The sequence below is a fragment of the Thalassophryne amazonica genome, chromosome 8 (assembly GCF_902500255.1).
Source record: "Thalassophryne amazonica chromosome 8, fThaAma1.1, whole genome shotgun sequence".
NCBI classification, from domain to species: domain Eukaryota; kingdom Metazoa; phylum Chordata; class Actinopteri; order Batrachoidiformes; family Batrachoididae; genus Thalassophryne; species Thalassophryne amazonica.
Window position 1 is genome coordinate 37,729,323 of NC_047110.1, and position 22,476 is coordinate 37,751,798.

General features: G+C 40.0%; 1 protein-coding gene across 1 annotated transcript; it reads right to left on the reverse strand.

Annotated features, from left to right (window-relative positions):
- Positions 1-8,159: 8,159 nt before the first annotated feature.
- cdkn1cb (cyclin-dependent kinase inhibitor 1Cb) lies at positions 8,160-9,666 on the reverse strand. The gene is made up of 3 exons (XM_034175589.1): positions 9,007-9,666; positions 8,761-8,875; positions 8,160-8,341 (listed from the first exon to the last, which is right to left on the reverse strand). The coding sequence occupies exons 1-2, from the start codon at positions 9,527-9,529 to the stop codon at positions 8,763-8,765; spliced, it is 636 nt and encodes a 211-aa protein (XP_034031480.1). The 5' UTR covers positions 9,530-9,666; the 3' UTR covers positions 8,160-8,341; positions 8,761-8,762.
- Positions 9,667-22,476: the final 12,810 nt, after the last annotated feature.

Consider the following 22,476-nt stretch of genomic DNA (forward strand, 5'->3'; position numbering starts at 1 on the left):
TATCTCCTCTCTCTCCTCTCCTCTCTCCTCTCTCTCTCCTCTCTCCCTCTCTCTCTCTCTCTCTCGCTCTCTCTCTCTCTCCCTCTCTCTCGCTCTCTGTGTGTGTCTGATCAAACCTGTGACTTTAAAGTAAAAGTGCACTCACTGCATGTCTGTGCGCTCATCAAACGCCCTGATCGATCAGGTCAAATGGGCCAACTAGTAACACATCACTCCTAAAAACAATCTTTGGTGTGTCACGTGAGGTGAATCTGCCCTACGATTGGATTTTGGAAAACCATGCGACGGTGAACCAATTCCGATTGGACACACACATTGCGCACGTCATCACACAGCTTCTATGAGGGCACAAAGATGGTGGACGGTGGCTCGAAAGTCCGCGGAGTTAACTTTTCAGCAAAAAAGTTTCTATCTCATATCATTAAAAAGTTATTTATCATTTAGGCTTGGTCTCAGCTGGCGTCGGCTCCAGAGGGTTAAACCCTTAGATCTTCAGCAAATGTATTTATAAAGAGAAACTGCATGACCTACACAAGTTTTATTTTCTAATAACAAGTTTATTCAGTAAGGAGAAACACATGCTAAATTATTGTGTCGTAACTTAATTTTTGTTCAGCCTTTGTGACCCATCTTCATGACGTTAGATGCAAAAATGTTGAAATTGGCCCTATCCTGCAATGATAAAGAATCCTTTAAAAATTACTGTATCTGGAACACAATCCGATTCAAATTTAATGACTTCTAAGTTAGGCCAAGATACACCCCTGGTAAAAATTTAATTGAAATCCATTGAGGATTTTTTTTGAGTAAGCCTGTTAACAAACCAACCAACAAACAAACAAACAAACAAACGGATGCGACCGAAAACATAACCTCCTTGGCGGAGGTGAATATAGTTACTACGTAATATTATAGGAGTAAGCGTATAAAACCTAAATATTCATACAGGAAAAGACTGTAGTATACGTATACCTAGTATGTAGATTAGTAGTAAAATTAAATTATAGCTAGTAGGCTAAGCTATAAATATGGTTATGTTATTATAGAAACAGAAGCTATGATGTAATATGTTTTAGGTATCTATCTAAAGTTCACCCTGCTAGCTTACTATAGGAAGACAAAATACATATTCTATATGCTATCTAATGGAAACCCCAAACTTAGATACTATCTGTTGATATCTATTAAAGAACCCATAAACTGAAGAATCATTAAAAATCTACACCATGTAAAATAAAAGTGTAAATTACAAAAGTAAGCTAACTATAGCTAGATGAGCTACCGTTAAATTAGCCGTTAATTAGCCAACCGTACCTTGCCAACAAGGTTAAACAAAGCCGGTAACTAGCATATAAAGTACAGTAGTGTAGTTTAACCCTACAATAACGGTATTAACAAATACATATAACAAAAAATGTAAACAAAAGTGTGTATTAATGTTAGCTTCCCAAACAGAACAGAACTGACTATATTGTTAGCTATGATAAACGGTGCTGCAGCCAGCTCGATAAGCTAACGTTACCTGTTATGTTTAACTGATTGTACCCCACTCCACCATTTTTAATCACTAATATAATAATATTAAAAAAGAACAAGAAAAAGTACATTTGTATGTATACACAAAAATAAAACGTGCTGAAAAGCATATGGAGACATGATATATGTACCTTAGTGAAAGGATATTGAGGTGGAACGGCTCCCGCCTAAAGAGAGCTCGGGGCTCGTGGCTGCAGCGACATATAGGCCAGGTTAGCCTTTAACTAGCTCAACGGAGAGGGATAAATTACAGGTAAGTTAACGGTGACAGTAGTAGGCCTAGTTACCACTTAGATAGCAATGTTATTTAACATGTCGTTCAACAACACAACATCAAAGTATTCTTGATTGTAAGTATATCAGCGCACATGTGGTCATGATTCGTGGTCGCTGGTGTACTTTATTGTTAATTCAACCCTCGCTTGGTGAGTCAGCTGGTGTATTTCTGGAAAACATTTACTCAGCATTTCTTGGAACATGACGTCAATGTGAGCAAACACAGAAACAGCACAACAGTGAACAGACCGAATGAAACAAACATCGCAACATCAAATCATGAAATTACTGATCATGACATTGATGGCTCAGCATTCATTCAGGTCAGTGGACACTTGTAAAAAGTTGGAAATACGTTATTCATTTTCAGGAGATAATGGACTTCCTACCTAATTTTCTGAGAGTCTATCAAATTTCAGTACTTTGTTTTCTTCAGTATCCGTAGCTGTTTGTTTTGACTGGCAATATGCTGACTTTCACAGAAGTGCACAAATTAATAAAGGTATACTCTTATCACAACCTCCAATAGCCAAAATCTGAGGCATTATTGATTCAATGCAACATGTCCTTTAACATAATGTGAAATGAAACATCAGATAAACTCAGTGTTGCATGTAAAATGCTGCAGGATCAACATGACTCGCTTATGTCTTTCTTACAGAAGAATGGAAACAGAAAATGATTTGAATAAATGCCATGTAATGATCAGACCTGCATTAAGAAAGTATTAAACATATAGAATACCAAAAAGAACATGCACACATGCCTATGCACGCACTTCACAATGCGCCATTTAACAGAGAGAATGTTAAAAAAAAAAAAAAACTGGGGTGGGGGGGCGCCCCCTCTGTGACGGCCTTGTGGCACATTGAAATTTACTGCACCAATTACAAGACAGTAGTTGACAGAACAAATGCATACCTTTCAAGTATTTTATTACTCTTTGAACAGATAATTAAAAAAAAAACAAAAAAAAAACAGCAATGGTCCTTCGGAATCACAGCTGAGGTATTTAATGTCTTTCCTCCAGGCAGTTTTTATTTCCAGGTTTTGTTACGAAATAATGGACTGGAAACCTTAATAAAAAGCAGAGGACAAATTCTAAAATATTTTATATATATATATTTGTTTTGGTGCTAAAGCAGCTCAGACCTGGAGGAGAGACTCGCTTTATCACGTCATAAAACGTTGTAAGGGATCTCCTTTTCTTCCACATCTGATCCCATTGATGCGTGCAGAGAGCAAAGTGAATTAGAGATTAAGGTGGGAGGCTGATTAACAACCCCCCCCCCCCCCCCCCCCGCTCCTGCTCCAGCAGAGACCAAAGTGGAGAAGTGGAGATGCAAAGAAAAGGAAAGGACATATTTGAAAAGCTGCCACGAGTTCCCTGTCACGCCGCCTCCTGCGTGGATTGAGCCGTGCTCTTTGTTGTCCACGGGCATGAATACTGAGTGGATGTAAAGAGGAAGAAAGCAGGACAGGACAGGGGGAAACACCTAAAGAGAGAGAGAGAGAGAGAGAGAGAGAGAGAGAGAGAGAGATCATTTCGAAAACACAGGATACGTCTGAGTCTGGAAGAACCCAAACAGAAACTGCAGTTCTTCGGGAAGTGGTAGTCCCCTACATTTATAGGGGAGACTGGGAACACTTGTAACAATATTTTGTTTCAGCACTTCTACCAAGAGTTTTTGTGTCCAATCACTTAATGTTTGTTACAACAATATTTATTTCAACTTGAATCACAAACTCTTCATTAAGTGGCGTCGAAGACAAATACCACCACTACAGCATCCGGTGCTTTACACCTATAAACTAACTAAATTACAGCCACAAAAGGAAATCATTTTTAAAAAGATGACATTTTTTCCAAGCTTTTCCATCACAATTTATAGAATTTGTGAAGTGATTAACAAGAGTATATCTGAATAACAATAAAAATTTACATAAATAGGGTTTTAACTATTGATTGTTCTGTGAATAAATTATTACTACACAGTAAAATCACCAGTGTTAAATTAATACTGACAGTGAACATATGGTCCCACTCTGACCAGAGTAGGACCAATGGTACACTGGCAATGTCAATTTAACACTGTCAGTGTTAGTTTTACACTGGTGATTGATTATATATAATCAATATGTTATCATCAGATGTATAATTACATATGACGCTGTGGTTTATTTAAAAATACAATTATAATTTAATTTTATCTTCTTTTTTTTTAGCTCATTTTGTGTGAAAGAATAGTCAAGTCAGGTCAGATAAATACTTACTTTATTCCACTCTAGCAAATAAGCATAAAAACATACAAATTAGTTAATAAATTCTGGCAAATCTGCACCAAAGGTCCACATATGTTTTCTCTAAAAATCCATTATGTATCAAAAGCCAAATATGCTAAACAGGGTTAGATTCACCAAACACAAACAATTTATTATTCACTGTATATATATATATATATATATATATATATATATATATATATATATACACACACACACACACACTTTCATTTCTCTTATTTCTTTCTGTAATGAATAAAGCTCCTCTTACATACTGACATGAGTCAAATCAGGAAATTGTCGAGTGTTTAATTTGTGATCACATAATTCATAGTATCTCTGATGCTGTTCCTTCTTTCCACAACTGTCACTGTCTCCTGTGTCCAAAACTGTCAAGCTTTCAAATAAATTTGACTGCAATCTTTCTGACGTTTTCCTAATATATTTATGACGTTCATACCTGATGTCTAATATTTATTTTTGGGTGAATAATTCCATCTTGACATAATATTTAGTGAAGCAATTCAAATCAAATGGATTTTGTACTTGGTTCACATTTTTAGACTCCCAATAATGTTCATTAAAGACCGAGTCTATATAAAATAGTGCTGGAGTTTGGTCTCATGTGACTGAAGTTAAACTCCTGTCATAATCAAATGAAGATGATTGTGTGTTATTGTGTCACTCCTGCTTTTAGACACACATGTACATGTATTAACACCGCACTGATTTAGACAGATTCCATATCATCAGCCTTAAAAAAACAACCCAAACCACAAACATAGGAGAATGCAAACACTGTCCCGCGGGGAGGGATGCATTTATTTTTTTTAACTCTCCACAGACAAGGTGCGTCCTGACAAGTGACTGTGGGATCCCCTAACATACGTAATTACACGAACACACACCAAAAGAACCTCCTCCGGATACAATCGGCACTCTGCAAACACGTGGGAGTCTGTCTGCCCACTCAGCCGCTGAGTGCATGGGGTGGGGGCGCACAGGTGTCCAACAGTCCACCACCCATTACCATCAAAAATAAGGACATTGTTGTCTGTTAGATAAAGTTTACGCATTTATGCATTGAATTAAAACAGGCGTTTTGGAAAGTCTTGGTGCGTAAAGTTGCTCAGCAGGCCCGTGCGTCAGGATGCCAGTTTCAAGGTTACGCATAAACCTCGACCCAGACCTCCATTCGTCGAGCAGCAACATTTTTTTTTTTTTTTTTTTTTTTGTGCCAGGATGGGGTAAAAGGGGGTCAGGGAGCTTTAACTCGGTGACAAAGGCTCATTTGCAGGTCAATGCGATGGCACACTCGCCTCTCCTCTCCATCCAGCTCGCCTTTGTTCCCTGTCGCCTGCGCCGATGCCAGATGGTCATGGAAAATGCTAATTCCCCGCTGCTGATTTTCCTCTTTTCGATATTTAATTGCACTTTTTTCTGCATTTACATTTGCAGACTGCCCTGTTGTGTGCTTGGAGTACAAAATGTGATTAAACTTTGTTTCCCACCGTAGTTGTAGTTTTATTTGTCATATTTACACGGAGCCTCTAAATATAATCAAAATTATTTGTCACAAAAATAGATGAATGAAAAGAAAAGAAAGGAAATATTTGCTGTTCCATGATGCGCACCCAAAATACAGAGGGCCTCGTCTGCCGATGCTCCATTCGTGTCATGCATTTGGATCATATTTACGTTTATATTCATTTTACTTTTATTGCCAAAAAAAAAAAAAAAAAAATCAGCGCAGTGCGGATTCATTTATATTTAACAAATAGTTTAGTTAGTAACATCACATTTTATACACATTATAAAGGACGAATTAATTGTTATGCACTTAAATAAAATGTAGTGTTTTTCCACATAAAATGTAATGATTCCTTTTATGCACAATTTAATTGCGTCCCTGAGAGGGCCTAATGTTGAGGCCAAAAACGAACAAAAATAGTCTAAAGGTTTTGTTCAACTGCTGCTTGCGTAATTAAATTCTATTGTAGTGGCCTTGTTAATTGGAGCTGTATGTCCTCTGTCACTGTTCGCCTTCGTGCCCGTCCTAACACGCAACAGCGCGAATTAAGTCATCGCAGTTCATCCATAAATCCTTCAAATATTCCACTTTGGCACATATGCGCCACTCGACACAAACTGCCATAATTATACGAAAATAAATCGAATATATTATTAAACTTAAATGACTCCTTTTACACTTTAATCCGTGACCTTTTTCATGATGGGTTGGAGTGAGCACGTTTTAGACTCTCAATTCTATTTACTTGGAATATTTGTTTGGAGTTCCACAGCTGTGTGGAGGACAAATAATGGAAGATGACCCCTTTAACTCGAGCCCCCTGAATGTGTCCAGTCTCCGGGACTTCATTAAAGTAACACATGCACAGCTGTTGTCTTTAACATGTAAACTATTGAGAATTTAAAAGCGCATTGAATGGCCTCCCAGCTCCCCGCAGGCATATGGGCGTTAATTAGCTGGATATAGCCATAGATTAATTATAATATTTTTTTTCTCCCTTTCGTATCAATTGAGCAGCCGAACAAAGTGTCTTTTGTGCTGTGATACAGGACATTCTGTGGCTGATTGAATGGGTCTTGGCTATGTCTACATGGATTTGCCATATGGCAACAAAAAGGAAAGAATGGAGCCTGAGAGCACTTTGTGTTGGAAATCAGAACAAGCCTGAGCATATAGGCCAGTGTCTGCCTATGACAAAGTCACTGTGGCCATCAAAAGTCTTCTTTTACCCAAAGAATAACGTCAAATAGTCAGACACACTCAAACAAGCCGAGGAATATGAGAAAATATGAAATGCGGCCTTTTGTTTGGCTGTGCGCAAAGAGCGCAGGCCCAGAGCGCAGCGCGCCTGCCTTCTTTCAATTAAGGGTAAACTTACAAGTATGACCTCCTGAATGGTTTGTTTCAATGGAGGAGGACAATTACAAAGACTAGTAGGTTTTTATTCCAGCTTTGGCAGGTGGCCTCCACGCCCGGTGTATCCACGGCGGGGTAAACAGTGTGTGTGTGTGTGTGTGTGTGTGTTGGGGGGGGGGGGGGTCTTTAGAGGGCTTGTTGAGTGCGAGTGCATGTGGGGGTGTTTTCGTGCGGACAAAGCGGGTATCCAAAGGCAGATGCTGCTTCTTTAGAGGGGAAAGGCCCTTTAAATCCAAGCCTATAACACGCAGCTGCCACGCTGCCCACGAGAGTGCGCGTGTGAATGCGTTTGCAAAACCCTGCAAGGTAGAAGTGCGCATACAATAATGTACCTGCGCAACCGGAGGCTGGGCTTTTTCAGTAAATTTTGATCTTTAAAAAGATCAAAGATCATAGTTGCTGATTTAAAAAATTCTTTAAGGCAAAATTGTGTTGTGAGGAACAACAACAACAAAAATCTATTTACTAAACCTTTTACAGCACCAAAGGCAAAAAAGTTGCATGCGTAAAAGTGAAATAATAATAATAATGATGACGATGATGATAATAACAATAATACATGAAATCAATGCTGATTTTAATCAAAGTGAAACATTTTATTCTTATCCTTTGCAAGACACAATGAGGACACTTGAATAGAAAAACGGCTCAGAAACACAAAGACACCTATCGTCCATGTGGGCTACGAGAAGCTACTGCAAGGGGGGGGGGGGGGGAAATTACCAAACAAAAATAGCAAAAAATGTCAACAAAAAAGAAAAAAGTAAACAACATAAAATAAAAATATGCCTCTGTGATGAACCAACAAGGCATTTCAACAACGAAACATAAATAAATTATAAGTTAAAATAGCCTTAAAATATATACACATTTAAACAAACCAGGATTTAAAATTGAAATTTTATAATTTACACTTATGACTATATAAAGCTGTATGTACACTTTTGGCCAGTGTAGACAATATTAAAGTAATTTAGGATTGCACAGATGTTAAAACATTTAACACTGTCAAGTGGCTGCATGCAAAAGCAACAATGAATGCTACATTTGTACTGGATAGACGACCCCTCCACCCCCCTCCCGGCTCCAAAAAAGCACCCCCACCCTCCCCTTGATCCCTGACCGATCAGTCCTGAGAGTCTGGTCCGGTGTTCGGGCTGCGCTCCGCTGCGGCGCACCGAGCTGAAGCAGTAATGGGTTTCCGTCCGCAGTCCCCCTGCTTTCTCTCCTCCTCTCCGGGGTCAAGTGGCGGACGGAAAAAGACGCTCAAAAGGCGCAGTAACGTAGTGCAAAAATCACCTGAGGGAAGAAGAGAGAACGATCAGATGGTTTGCAGAAGAACAGCCACAGTCATTCCGGAGAAAAAGACGCCGCTCTCAACTCTCTGATGAAACAGGAGACCTCAGCAGCAGGCGGCACCCTTTACGCAAACCTTTTCCCGCCACATCGTGACGCACATTCCCCTCCCCCGCGAGTCATTGTATTACTACAACCACTACTCACTACTACTGCGATTTCTCCACCGTGCCGCGCCTCCCTACCCTCCTTGGTTCTGCTTTAAAGACGAAGCTAAAAGCGTGCGTAAAGACGCAGGAACCCAAACACTACAGGAAACAACCTAAAACTGCTTTCAATATTTTTACACCGGAATGACAACAAAGCGCCCTGGGTCTTTATGACGCATTCAGATAAGCGAAAAACACGATTACTTTTCATACCTTCAGCGGATCCTCCTTCGCTGAGTTTGCTCCGCCGATTTTGGAGATTTGGAGCGATGACAAGCGATCAAATCCTTGGATTTCTCAGCGACCCTCTTTCGTTTGACGAAAAAGTCTGCAGGAAAGAAGAAACGCGGTTAAGTCACATGAAATTACGCACGAAGATGAGAGAATGGCTGCGAAATCGTTCGGATAAAGTCAGCAGATGTGACTCACGTGTACTGTACATTAATTAAAGTGGCTTACCTGTGATCTGGGTGTTGTCAGCCGCGGTTGTCCTCTTCCGTCTGGCGCACGGTCGGCGATTTTGCTTCCCTGAGTTCAGCTTGTCCGTGCGGTTCTCTTGGTTGGTTTCTGCTGGGCAGGGCGCGCTGCTGCTCCCAGGCGCGGCCAAGCGCTCTACTACATCCAGACAAGGGGGCTCCAGGAGCGCAGAGTCCGTGGAGGGCGTCTGTCTGACGGGCGTAATCGTCACCCGTGTCCTGCCGACCTGCACAGAGTCCTGGTAGAACACCGGGGTTTTATCCGCGGGGACCTCTTCCCAATCGTAATTCCCATCCAGAGGCGTGTTGGCCTTGAAGTTAAAATTCCACCTCTGTTCATCCCGCTCGGAAATCTCCCACAGCTGGTCTTTCATGTCCTGATCCAGCTCGTCGTGATCCACCGGTCCGAAGAGGTTACGGCACACGCTGGTGCGCCGGTGGAGTGGAAAGGTTCTTCTGGCCACCAGTCTGTCCAGCGCGCTGCTCGATAACTGCACGTTAGACATTTCCAGATGTCTCCCAAAATAAACAAACAAATAAAAAACCCGCGCAGGACATAAAATGTGAGGCGTGTTCTGCGTCTCTCGCCGCGTCCGCACGCTCCGATTTAAATGTACCTCGGTCGCGCAGTACGCGCACGGTATATAAGGCGACACTCGGCTTGGTTCACTTTCTCATTGGTCCATTCTATCCAACTCCCCCAACCCCCACCTCATTCAAGCGCGCGTGCGTACACACACGCGCAACACCCACTCTGATTACCCATCGGCCTCCTGGGTTCAGTTGGCCGTGCGCCAGCAGAGTGCAGCGTTTTCTCTCTCTCCCTCTCCCTCCCCTCTCTACCTCCCCTCTCTCTCTCCCCCCCAGATAAGGCCAGACACATTTTGCCCATGTCAGCCTGAAACTGTTTTAATTTTCAATCAGTGCGCAACAGCTTTTAGTTGCTGTGCATCTATTTATGTCTGACAAGCGCCTTTTGTCCTCCCTTTGTATCTTAAAACAGAATATGGTCTGATTATTACAGTTTTTATCAATTGCTAAGACACACTCCTCAAAAGCTGCTCTCTAAGCTGCGAGCACAAAACCCAATTTTCAAGCTACATTCACAAAACCCCAGACTCTTCTTACAAAACCAAATTTTCAACTCAAAACAGTTCAGTCTGTGCTCAAAACATGTCAAATTGTGCTCAGAGTCAATCAAAATTAAAAGCACAACTGAGCAGTCGCAAAACACTATAGAAAATTAGAAAATACAGTGTTCAGGACATGAAGCTGGAGAAAGAAATGTTTACTGTTTGCTGTAGGCTAAATGCATGTTGCAAAACAAAAAAAACTGTGAATTTAGCACTTGTACATGTAAAAAAAGTACAAATAATAGAAATCCTGTGCATTTACACGTAGCACTTGTACAGTACAAAAACTAACAGAAATCATGATGTTTGGTTGGACACTTTGTCCGGCCTCCCTCATGCTCATACTGTGGACCAGAACATGGTCAACCACAGAAGCTCTGATTTCATCAGATATTACTGTTTTTTGTCTTCGTTGACCACCTCAACCACTTCTCAAACTCCTCCTCTCAGATTTCTATCCATTGTAGTGCCTCACAAACCAGTGCTCTCTGAACTGGCTTATACGAGGTCTGTCCGTAAAGTATAGGTCCTTTTTATTTTTTTCAAAAACTATATGGATTTCATTCATATGTTTTTACGTCAGACATGCTTGAACCCTCGTGCGCATGCATGAGTTTTTCCACGCCTGTCGGTGACGTCATTCGCCTGTGAGCACTCCTTGTGGGAGGAGTCGTCCAGCCCCTCGTTGGAATTCCTTTGTCTGAGAAGTTGCTGAGAGACTGGCGTTTTGTTTGATCAAAATTTTTTCTAAACCTGTGAGACACATCGAAGTGGACATGGTTCAAAAAATTAAGCTGGTTTTCAGTGAAAATTTTAACAGCTGATGAGAGATTTTGAGGTGATTCTGTCGCTTTAAGGACTTTTCACGGTGCAAGACGTTGTGCAGCGCTCTCAGGCACCATCATCAGCCTGTTTCAAGCTGAAAACCTCCACATTTCAGGCTCTATTGATCCAGGACGTCGTGAGAGAACAGAGACGTTTCAGAAGAAGTCGGTTTCAGCATTTTATCCGGATATTCCACTGTTAAAGGAGATTTTTTTAATGAAAGACGTGCAGACAGGACGCAGCCGATGCGGTGCGGCGGCACAGGAAAAACACCTCCGTGTTGATAACCATTTGTTAAAATCCAGTTGGCTTTTGATGGCTTTCAGTGGAGTGAGTATATGAGAAATTGTTTATCAGCTGGAGATGTTCCAACTTGTCCTCAAGGCTTCCAACAGAGGTGTTTTTCCTGTGACGGTGCGTTGCGGCGGCTGCGAGCCGACGCTGCAATCCGTCCGCACGTCTTTCATTAAAAAAATCTCCTTTAACAGTGGAATATCCGGATAAAATGCTGAAACCGACTTCTTCTGAAACTTCTCTGTTCTCTCACGACGTCCTGGATCAACAGAGCCTGAAATGTGGAGGTTTTAAGCTTGAAACAGGCTGACGACGCCGCCTGAGAGCGCTGCGCGACGTCTCGCACCGTGAAAAGTCCTTAAAGCGACAGAATCACCTCAAAATCTCTCATCAGCTGTTAAAATTTTCACTGAAAACCAGCTTAATTTTTCGAACCATGTCCACTTTGATGTGTCTCACAGGTTTAGAAAAAATTTTGATCAAACAAAGCGCCAGTCTCTCAGCAACTTCTCAGACAAAGGAATTCCGACGAGGGGCTGGACGACTCCTCCCACAAGGAGTGCTCACAGGCGAATGACGTCACCGACAGGCGTGGAAAAACTCACGCATGCGCACGAGGGTTCAAGCATGTCTGACGTAAAAACATATGAATGAAATCCATATAGTTTTTGAAAAAAATAAAAAGGACCTATACTTTACGGACAGACCTCGTATATGTTCCCTCACATCACTGGCCACAAGTGTGATCGATTTTGAGTTGTGTTCACCCGGTGACACCAGTGCTTTAACTGTGTTTGACTTTTGCCATCTGTGCTCATCATTATGCAACACAAGTGCATCACAATGAAAATGTGTTGGCAAGTTGTGTCTAAACAGGTGAAAAGTGCGTATGGTTTTGCCAAAAGAGTGACGGATTCAGTCAGTGGGTTCAGGTAACTGAGCATTTGGTTCAGACAATAAGGTGTTTTAGCAATTGAGAAAAACTGTAAAAAATTATACTATATTATATTCACTCACTCATCTTCAACAACGCCAATTGAGGGTTGGGGGGCTGGAGCCTATCCAAGCAGTCACAGGGCGTGAGGTGGGGGTACACCTTGGACAGGATGCCAGTCTGTGGCAGAGCCAAAAATAAAAAACAAACAGTCACATGCAAAATTTAAAGTTTCCAACCTGCATATCTTTGGATGTGGGAGGAAGCCGGAGCACCTGGAGAGAACCCACGGAAACTCCACACAGGAAGGGGTGGGAATCGATCCCTCAGCCTACTTACTGTGAGGCAACAGTGCTAACCACTAAACCACCTTTAAAATATATATATATATAGATATATATATAGATAGATAGATAGATAGAGAGAGATATCTGTCTATGTGTGTGTCCAGAAAACACTTTTTTTCCCCACTTACTGTTACCATGTTGATATAATCAAGCTAATCTCATCAGTAGTTGTGTGATAACTCGTGTCCCACTAAAGATCATCAGTGCATGTTATTATCATGATTGATTAAACATTATTTCCTTGTTTTAAGCTTTCTTTTCAGGCTTCTCTTTTAATTGACGTCACCAGTATTATTTAAAAACAAATGAAATAATTATTGCATTTATTGTGGAGGTGCAGGCTAAAGCAGCCATTGACATTATTAAGAGTAGACGCCACATTGACCGCTACTCTGCCTGTTGGCGCCGGCGTGCCGTATGGCCGCCATCTTAGACCAGTCATTCGACCTGCTCCACTCAGTGCTGTTTGACAGCACTATGAAGTCTTAGCACATTTAATCCATCATAACTCTGAATACTAAACTGATTTTCACACCTTTTTTTCTGCAAACGTCACACATGTAGCTATGATACAGGACAAATGGTTTGTCCCATTCTAATATTCATAGTGGGATTAACAGCAACAGAATATTTTGATATAGCCTAAACTGTAGACAGGTATTTTGCAAACACTGTAAACACGTTACACATATATACACACAATAATACTATATGATTGCGAAGCAGATAGTGGCAGTAAAGTCAACTATTTTACTAATGTGAAGAGACAATGCTCTCTCTCTATTATATATATACACATACACATATACGCACACACACACAGACACACACTACCCAAATGACCCTGATCCAAAGTTTACATAGCCCTGTTCTTAATACTCTGTATTGCCCCTTCAACATCACTGACAGCTTGGAGTCTTTTGTGGTAGTTGTGGACGAGGATCTCTGATGGTAAAGCTGCCATTGAATATGTTTCGGACTTTATTTACATTAATTACAAAGAAATACAAACAGTATGGCACTCTATGGTAATAGAATAGAATAGAATAATTCTTTATTGACCACCGATGTGGAAAATTGTCTTTGGCTCACCGGCACAAAAAAGACAAAAAAAAAAAAACAGTCATAAAACATTCATACAAACACACGAATAAAACAAAAATAAGATACATAAAATACATGGAAGTAAAAGAAGAAATAGAATAAGACCTAGTAAGATAAATAAAACGTACAGTAAGATCTAATAAAATCAAATAAAACAGAAGTAAAGCAGTTCAGGTTTAATTTGTGGAGTGGTCACTTTTTTGAGTTCATTATGGTGACGGCATTTGGTATAAAAGATTTTTTGAAAGAACCTTTGGCCAGAGGAGCTCTGTAGCGCCTCCCAGACTTCAAGAGCTCAAACTGACAGGACAGAGGATGAGAGCTGTCTGCCAGGACTCTCTCAGCTTTCCTCCTCATCCTGTCAGTGTAAATGTGGGCCAGAGTCTTCTGGGGTTTTCCCACAGTTTTCCCCACCATTTTTACAATTCTATTTAATTTGTCCTTACATTTACAACTCAAGTGACCAAACCAAACACAAAGATGAAATGTTAAAATACTCTCAATATGTGCAGAATACACAAGCTCTAAACTCTGCGGATTAACACCAAGACAACTCAATCTTCTGAGAAGACTGAGTCGCTGTGAACATTTCTTAAAGATAAAATCAGTGTTTTCAAAGAAGCTCAAGTGACTATCAAGAACTGTACCAAGATATTTAAAAGTTTCAACCGTTTCAAGAAGCTGGCCATCGAGTGAAACTGGCTGCACGGTCAGTTCTTGCTTTGTGTGAAAAACAAGCTCCTCTGTCTTAGACACATTGATTTCCAGCTGGCTGTCGAGACACCAAGCTTCAAGAGCCTTAATGTGAGCGAGATAGGAGGCTTCACCAGAGGACTCACACTTCTGTAGCAGGCCGACTAGGGCCATGTCATCTGCATATTTAATCAGTTTAAAGTTTGTGACATTAACTGCAAATTCGTTTGTAAAAAGAGAGAAGAGCAGAGGTGAAAGAACGCTACCCTGTGGGCAGCCAGTGCTTATGATGAGCTCTCCTGACAGAATGTTGTTAGCACAAACTCTTTGAGGGCGACAAGACAGAAAGTCTCTGATCCAGAGCATCAGGCCCTTTTCAACATTTAAATCAGCCAGCCTTTTCAGAAGAATATGTAATTTCATAGAATTAAAAGCTGCACTGAAGTCTACAAACAAAACTCGAGCGTATGCTTTAGCAAGTGAAAGCTGCTTTGAGATCATGTCCAGCAAGATCAATCCGGCATCATCGGTACCTCTGTTCCTCTTATAGGCAAAAATCTGCATGGAGTAGACAGTTCTCAAAAACTGAGTGACTGTGCAAGAAGTAGAAGAGTGAGGAAAGCCACCAAGACACCCAGACAACCCAGAAGAAGTTATAGGCTTACATGGCTGTGATTGGAGAAATTATGCACAGTGCAATTTTGTGTCACCAGTTATCCATCTTCATGATGAAGTGGTATAGAGGAGGATTTTCTTAAAAAGAAGACCTGAAAGTTTAGCTACAAATTGCCAGAAGGTACATCTGAGATGCAAGCCTGGATTTGATCTGTTTTGGTGAAAGAAAATCCTTCTCTGCTCTACTCCACTATGAAGCTAAGAGTTGTGATACAAAATGCAAAGCTTGCACTGTGCACAATTTCTCTAATCACAGCCACATAAGCCCATAACTTCTGGGTTGTCTGGGTGGCTTTCCTCACTCTTCTCCTTCTTGCACAGTCACTCAGTTTTTGAGAACTGTCTACTCCATGCAGATTTACCATAAAGTGCCATATTGTTTGTATTTCTTTGTAATTAATGTAATTCACTTTTTACCAAAATTGGAGCAACTTTAACTTTTGACCCCTGTACAAACTGAAACTGATCGTTGTCTCCATTTTTTCTGTTTTTACCCCATAACTCCAAAACATTCAGTCATAGATAGTCCAAAATATACATTTTTGGAATCATTATGATCAGACAAATAATGTGGTGTAGTTTTCAAAATGATTGGAGGGTTTTTAAATTTTGACCCCTGTGCAATTCTTGATTGACCCCTGTAGCTCATTAGAGGTCAGCTTCAGGATGGCTTCATATCTGAAAATAAACATTAGTGAATTTAGAAAATGTGTGCCAAATTCCATGCTTTTATCACAAAATGAAAATTGTTTTGCTATGTCACCTCACTAAATGTTTTTTGGCTTCTCCCTTTCACTTGTTGTCGCCACAACAAATCTGATATGGATCTGCATGTTAATTTTTCAAAAGTTTTACTCTGGATGCCCTTCCTGAAGCAACTCCACATTGCCTGAAGAATAGACACCTTCAGGGTCTCACAATCCTTTGTGCACACTAACATGGTGTTGCATGGAGATTTGTTGTTTCCTTGCAGTTATTGTGAAATTAAGGACCTTCTGGAATGTGAATATTCATCCTGGGATTTGAAAAAAAAATGAATACATAAATAAATACATTAAATTACCTTTTAATGCTTTTGGTGTCTACATGTCACGCTGGTTTGCATTTCTTTTCCTTATGCGTGATGAGCTGTGACACCATTTTTGTTATTTAGTGGCGAGTTGAACCAGAACCACTCCAAGCACTCAGGGGATGATGGGACCCTGAAAGACCCTATGCACAGGGGTGTTCTTGGACCAGGAACCTTCTGTTCTGGAAACAAGCAAACTGAGTTATCAGCCCAAAATCTTAACTAATTAAGAAAAAGTTGAGGAAGTCTAGTCCAGCGTGCGTGTTTCCCAACACAGGGGTTGGGCCCTTCAGGGGTGTCAATAAATCTCAGGGGTCATGAGTTTGAAATGCAAAAGAAAAAAAATGTTAGTTTGTTATTGTTACTTTAACATTTCTATAATGTTTATTATTATTATTCTTATTAATGACAACAACAATATTGATAATGTCTTCACCAGTGTGTGTTTCTTTGTTTGTTTGACTTTTAACAGGATAACTGGAAAAGATGAACATATTTCAATGAAATTTGGTAAGTAAATCGATAATGTCCTGAGAAGTATGTGTTTCAATTTTGGAGATGAACCAGACTACATTCTGGAACTGAGATTCAGAAGAATGTTTGGCACATAGCAACATTTAACTTAAAAAGTTGTTGATTAAATATGGTGAACAGATAATGTCCTAGAAAATGAATTTTATTTTTGAATTTGATCAAGAACATATTTTGGATCCAGGATCGAGAAGTTTTCTGCATTCAGAAATATGTGGCCTTGGCTGAGGTATGTACTTTCTGAGTATCTTCTAGTTTGTCTTGTTGTTGCAGCAGACTCACCTCATACAGTTCTAGAGGTTTAGAGAAGAAAATACATTAGATGGATATGCTCACACTGCACAGACATGCAACGCAACCTGTGATAAAGCTTTAAAGTACACATTTCTTTATTTTCATGCATCTTAAACTAAAAAGCTGCAACATAAACATACAACATGCAAACCCTCAAATTTTTAAGATATATGAAATAGTTATTTATTGAGATGCAAAGCACATATAACACTTTATAACTAGCAATGATCCTGAGCTGTAGTACATGTGTTTTGTGTCTGCCGCCTAATTTTTTTTTTTTTTTGGTCACATTTGGACATGGATTCCAGCTCATGGGTATTTCACTTTGTAACAAAATGGCATGAAGGTTTTATAAAAATTAGATCACAACTTTCTAACTAGTGTAATTCTGCTGCATACATTTCCAGTTTCAGTCAAAGCCAAATCCCACATGGTTTCTTTGGATCGCTCAGTCTTCTCTACAGGCTTTGGTTGGTAATCTGAACCCTGATAAAGCAGTGTAGACAGGCCAACAGCATAACCATGAATACATTCCCTTTTACTGTTAAAATACACATTTCTTCTGCATCCTGACACATTCTGGAGAAAGGTTGGTTTCTCAGAATGCAACACAAGGAGAACCACGCCCTACTTTTTGTGGGTCAGGCTCAAATCTTCCCTCGTAATAGAGAAATGCATGCAGTCACATTACTTGGCAAGAGGGAGCTAACACACTGGAGAGGCCAGAACTCTGTCACAGAGAAACAGTCAATTTCAGAGTTTCCAATTCACATAAGTTGCGTGTCTTTGGAAGTGGGAAGAGAACCTGGAAGAAATTCACTCCAACTCCAAACAGAAAAGAAAACTGGGTCAGAATTGAACATGGGGCCTTCTAAGTACAAAGCAACAGTAGCATTCCCTAATCCACCCAAAATGAATGCTATGAATACATTGTAAAAATGCCCTTGCTTTTATGGAAAAATTCTGGCAGCTGTGGTTACCAGGATAATTTTGTAAAAATTACAGAGAATATGTAAATGCTTTTACATAAAACATGTACATTTTATAGTGTGAAGCTGTTGTAATTTTATTGTCTATTTAGAACAGAAAATCTCTGCAAACCAGTCACCTTATGTTTAATTACCCTCAAAATGTAGTTTAAACAGACACATCACCTCTTTTATCAAACCTTTAATTATCAGTATTTTACTGTATTTCACCGTTAATTTAACAGATTTTTTTTTTTTTTTTTTTTTTTTTTTTACAGTGTAGACTTTAAAAACAAAGAAGTAAAATCACATCTTGACACATCTGTGTCACATTTTGTGCGTCTTGGGATATCTGGCATCACTTCAAGCTACAAACTGGATTTTTGCAGACAAAAGTGAGTGGAAGATGATTTGCAGGGCATGTTGACATGGTGACGTCACCGCTGGAAACAATGGGCTTCATTGTTTCCCTGATGATGTCATCATGCTCGTGCCTTTAAAACGATTATTTTTCTTGACAGTGTTAACCGACTGACAAGATTAGGTGATAACACTGATGAGCTTTGATTAGTGCCACACGCAAGTGATCAACACTTTCTTCAAACAGAATTTGATCGCATCCATTGACTGACAGTTGCAGCTTTCATGTTCAGTGATCAAGACAAGAACTTGAGTTGCCCGTTGCTGGCCTCTAGTGGTGGAAGATACGAAGTTAAACTGCTCTGCATGTTGGGAAAGTGGATGTTTATCTAATGTAAAAAACAAAAAAGAAGTGATTACATAACAAGATTGCTGAAAAGTGGCCAATTGTTCCGAACAAATCTCATCATCCAGCTTCTTGAACACCACGTACAAAATCAGTTTTTTAAAAAATCTTTTACACACCATAAGGCTGAAGATCCTCAAACTTTCATATTTCTTCATCTCAGCATCTAGAAACTGTTCTGTGGTGAGCAAAAATTTTGATCTCAAACACTTTGTTTTATTCTTCTGTGACTTACGGAAGAACCACAAGAAGATCTCTGTGGAGGGAGAGGCAGTGTGTTGCTTTCTATTTAAAGCAACAGGAACAAGAGCTGGGATTTTTTTTTTTTTTTTTAATACTGTAAACTTTAATATCTAGTGACTTACAGTGCATCTGAAAGTATTCACAGTGCTTCACTTTTTCCACATTTTGTTATGTTACAGCCTTATTCCTAAATTGAGTAAATTCATTTTCCCCCCTCAAACTTCTACTCACAACACCCCATAATGAGAACATGAAAAAAGGTTTTTGAAAATTTTGCAAATTTATTAAAAACTAGTGCACTGCCCATGGGGATCCATGGGCTCTAGATGGGGTAGTTTTTATAAAATAGGTAGGTGACATTTTTCAAGGGTGGCAATAAATTATGCAAGTTTCTATAATGATCTTGAAAGTGCAAGAATTTTTGAAGAATTTTATTTATCATTTGGCACATTTACATGTTTTACAACGGGCAAAGTTGAGATATTTCCTTTGTTCAGAGCTTGTCTGGTTACCAGGGACTGATTAATGGTGATATCAATGTCCACTGTTACCCAATATCCCTATTTTCTCCCAAAATATTTGTCCTATCAACTTTCAATTTTTCTCCGTGATCAAAGTTCCATTCATGCACGCAGGTACAGGTAATATATAGATGATGATGATTTCCTGCCCTGTGCTGGAATGGTGTGTGAGTCCAGAATTTAATTGTCAACATCTATTCACTGTTGTTACCTAATATTCCTGATTTCTCCAAAAATATTAGTCCTATCAACTTTCCATTTTTGCAGCATTCATCCTTGAGTCAAAATACATAAGCATACCAAAAGGAAACTGTTTTACCCTGAGCAAAGCCATAGACACACACACACACACGTACACAGAGGCCACTTGACTTGATATATAGATAAAAAAAAAAAACTAAGAAATCACATGTACATAAGTATTCACAAACTTTGCTCAATACTTTATTGATGCACCTTTGGCAGCAATTACAGCCTTAACCCCTTAACGCCTATTGTCGCATATATGCTACAATATTTGACTTAAATATGCAACATACCAAATTGACCAGTACGCCTGTTGTCGCAAATTTGCAACATACCATTATTATTATTATTATTATTATTATTATTATTATTATTATTATAACATAAATTATTATCAAAATACCAAAATTACTATTTATTTTTTGTGCAAAAGTGTAATTAATAATCTCAACATTATTTACCATCTACTTGAAGGCAAAAACACACACAAAATTTTTTTTATATAAAGCTATATAAATTCAGGCGTTAAGGGGTTAAGTCTTCTTGAATATGATGCCACAAGCGTGGCGCAACTAGTTGGGGGCAATTTTGCCCATTCCTCTTTGCAGCACCTCTCAAGCTCCATCAGCTTGGATGGGGGGCGTCGGTACACAGCCATTTTCAGATCTCTCCAGAGATGTTCAGTCAGATTCAGGTCTGGGCTCTGGTTGGCCACTCAAGGACATTCATAGAGTTGTCCTGAAGCCACTCCTTTGATATCTTGGCTGTGTGCTTAGGCTCATCGTCCTGCTGAAGGGTGAACTGTCCAATCTGAGGTCAAGAGCAGGTTTTCATCCAGGATGTCTTTGTACATTGCTGCATTCATCTTTCCCTAAATCCTCACTAGTCTCTCAGTTCCTACTGCTTTGGATGTTGCGTGGTTTCCTCCAAAACATGAGGCCTGGCATTCACGCCAAAGAGAACATACAGGCCTGAGTGGTGGATTGCTGCAGAGATGGTTGTCCTTCTGGAAGGTTCTGCTCTTTCCAAAGGAATGCTGGAGCTCTGACAGAGTGACCATCAGGTTCTTGGTCACCTCCCTGACAAAGGCCCTTCTCCCCCAAATTGTTCAGTTTAGACGGGCTGCCAGCTCTACGAATAGTCTTGGTGGATCCAAACCTCTTCCATTTTTGGATGATGAGTCCACTGTGCTCATTGGGACCTTCAAAGCAGCAGAAATGTTTCTGTATCCTTCCCCAGATTTGTGCCTTGAGACAATCCTGGTCAGAAGTCCACAGACAATTCCTTTGACTTCATGCTTGGTTTGTGCTCTGACATGCACTGTTATCTGTTGGACGTCATATGTAGACGTGTGTGTCTTTCCAAATGATCTCCAATCAACTGAATTTACCCCAGGTGGACTCCAAATAAGCTGTAGAAACATCAAGGATGACCAGTGGAAACAGGATGCACATGAGCTTAATTTTGAGCTTCATGGCAAAGGCTGTGAATATGTATGTACATGTGATTCCTTACTTTTTGTTTTTTAATAAAATGTGTAAAAATCTTTATAAAACCTTTTCACATTCTCATTATGGGGTATTGTGTGTAGAATTTCTACAACTTCTGGGGTCCTCAACACTTACACACCTGCACATTGGATCATGGACAGAGAAATGTGCCACATGGCCAAAATGTCAAAAGGTGATGCTCCTTCACAATGCAAGTGAGACTCTGCATCTTAGTCTCGCTGCATCTTAATCACAAAGTATTCCAGTGGTACCCAAGGATGCTCCGAAGAGACCCAGTACCAAAGATATTTAATATGATCCCTTCAAATATTGCTCAGTATATTTTATAATATATAACGGCTTAGTGGATCCTTGTCGTTTGATTGGTGCTTTGTATGTGTCACATGACATGGATTATTCCTCCCATTTATGTTGCATTGCATTTAGAGTGCAAATTTGGTTCCATACGTTTGGCACCATTGCACTCTGTACACACACACACACACACACACACACACACACACACACACACACACACACACACACACACACACACACACACACACAGCCGTGATTTTTTTCACTGCACTGAGGATGTACAGTCTTTTTTTTTGTAGTACACACGCGCATAAGCACTGACCCGGTTGTGTATGTGTGTGCGCGCGCACACGCACGGGACAACGATACACGAGACGATGACACACTGCGAGACAACGATTTGATTGAGCTAAATGATGGTGCTAATGGCCTCTTCACACATAGTGCGAAGTTTGGACAGCGTTTGGACGAAAACGGCGAAACAGTTCGAAATTATCACACCACGAAACATCGTGCCAATGGGCAGGTGTGCATGAACCTGGTGCGAGAGTTTGTGCATGCGCCCGTGTCTTTCGGGCAGGAGCACACAGTACCAGCTGCGGCACATCACACTGCTTATGTATTCGTACCATTGAACTCAAACATTCATTATTTGTATATCAGTTCACAGCAGTGTAGAATTAACTACATTCTGAGTGAAGCCAAGTACAGTGGGAAAACATGTCAGCTCTATCAGAATTCATTTGTTCATTCACAGTATTTTTTTAAGTGTGAAAATTAGTAAGTGGCGGTGGATTGTTGTTATTTTTCCTTTTCCGTTGAAATTGGCTTTTTGTTTTGATCAGTTTCCCCAAAACTAACACACTGATCATTCAGTCACATATCACGTGACACCGTCAACAGCACAAACTTCCCACACATTTCTGTTTTCATGAACTATATCAGACAGGCATGGTATAAATGAAGTTATATTACAGTGTCAAGGGCTGCAGATGGGTAATA

What these genes read in the sequence shown, in the direction of transcription:
- cdkn1cb (XM_034175589.1), bottom strand. Translation starts at nt 9,529, where the DNA reads ATGTCTAACGTGCAGTTATCGAGCAGCGCGCTGGACAGACTGGTGGCC. An exon ending in TGACAACACCCAGATCACAG is followed by an intron (nt 8,876 to 9,006) that starts GTAAGCCACTTT and finishes TCTTTCCTGCAG; the next exon opens with ACTTTTTCGTCAAACGAAAG.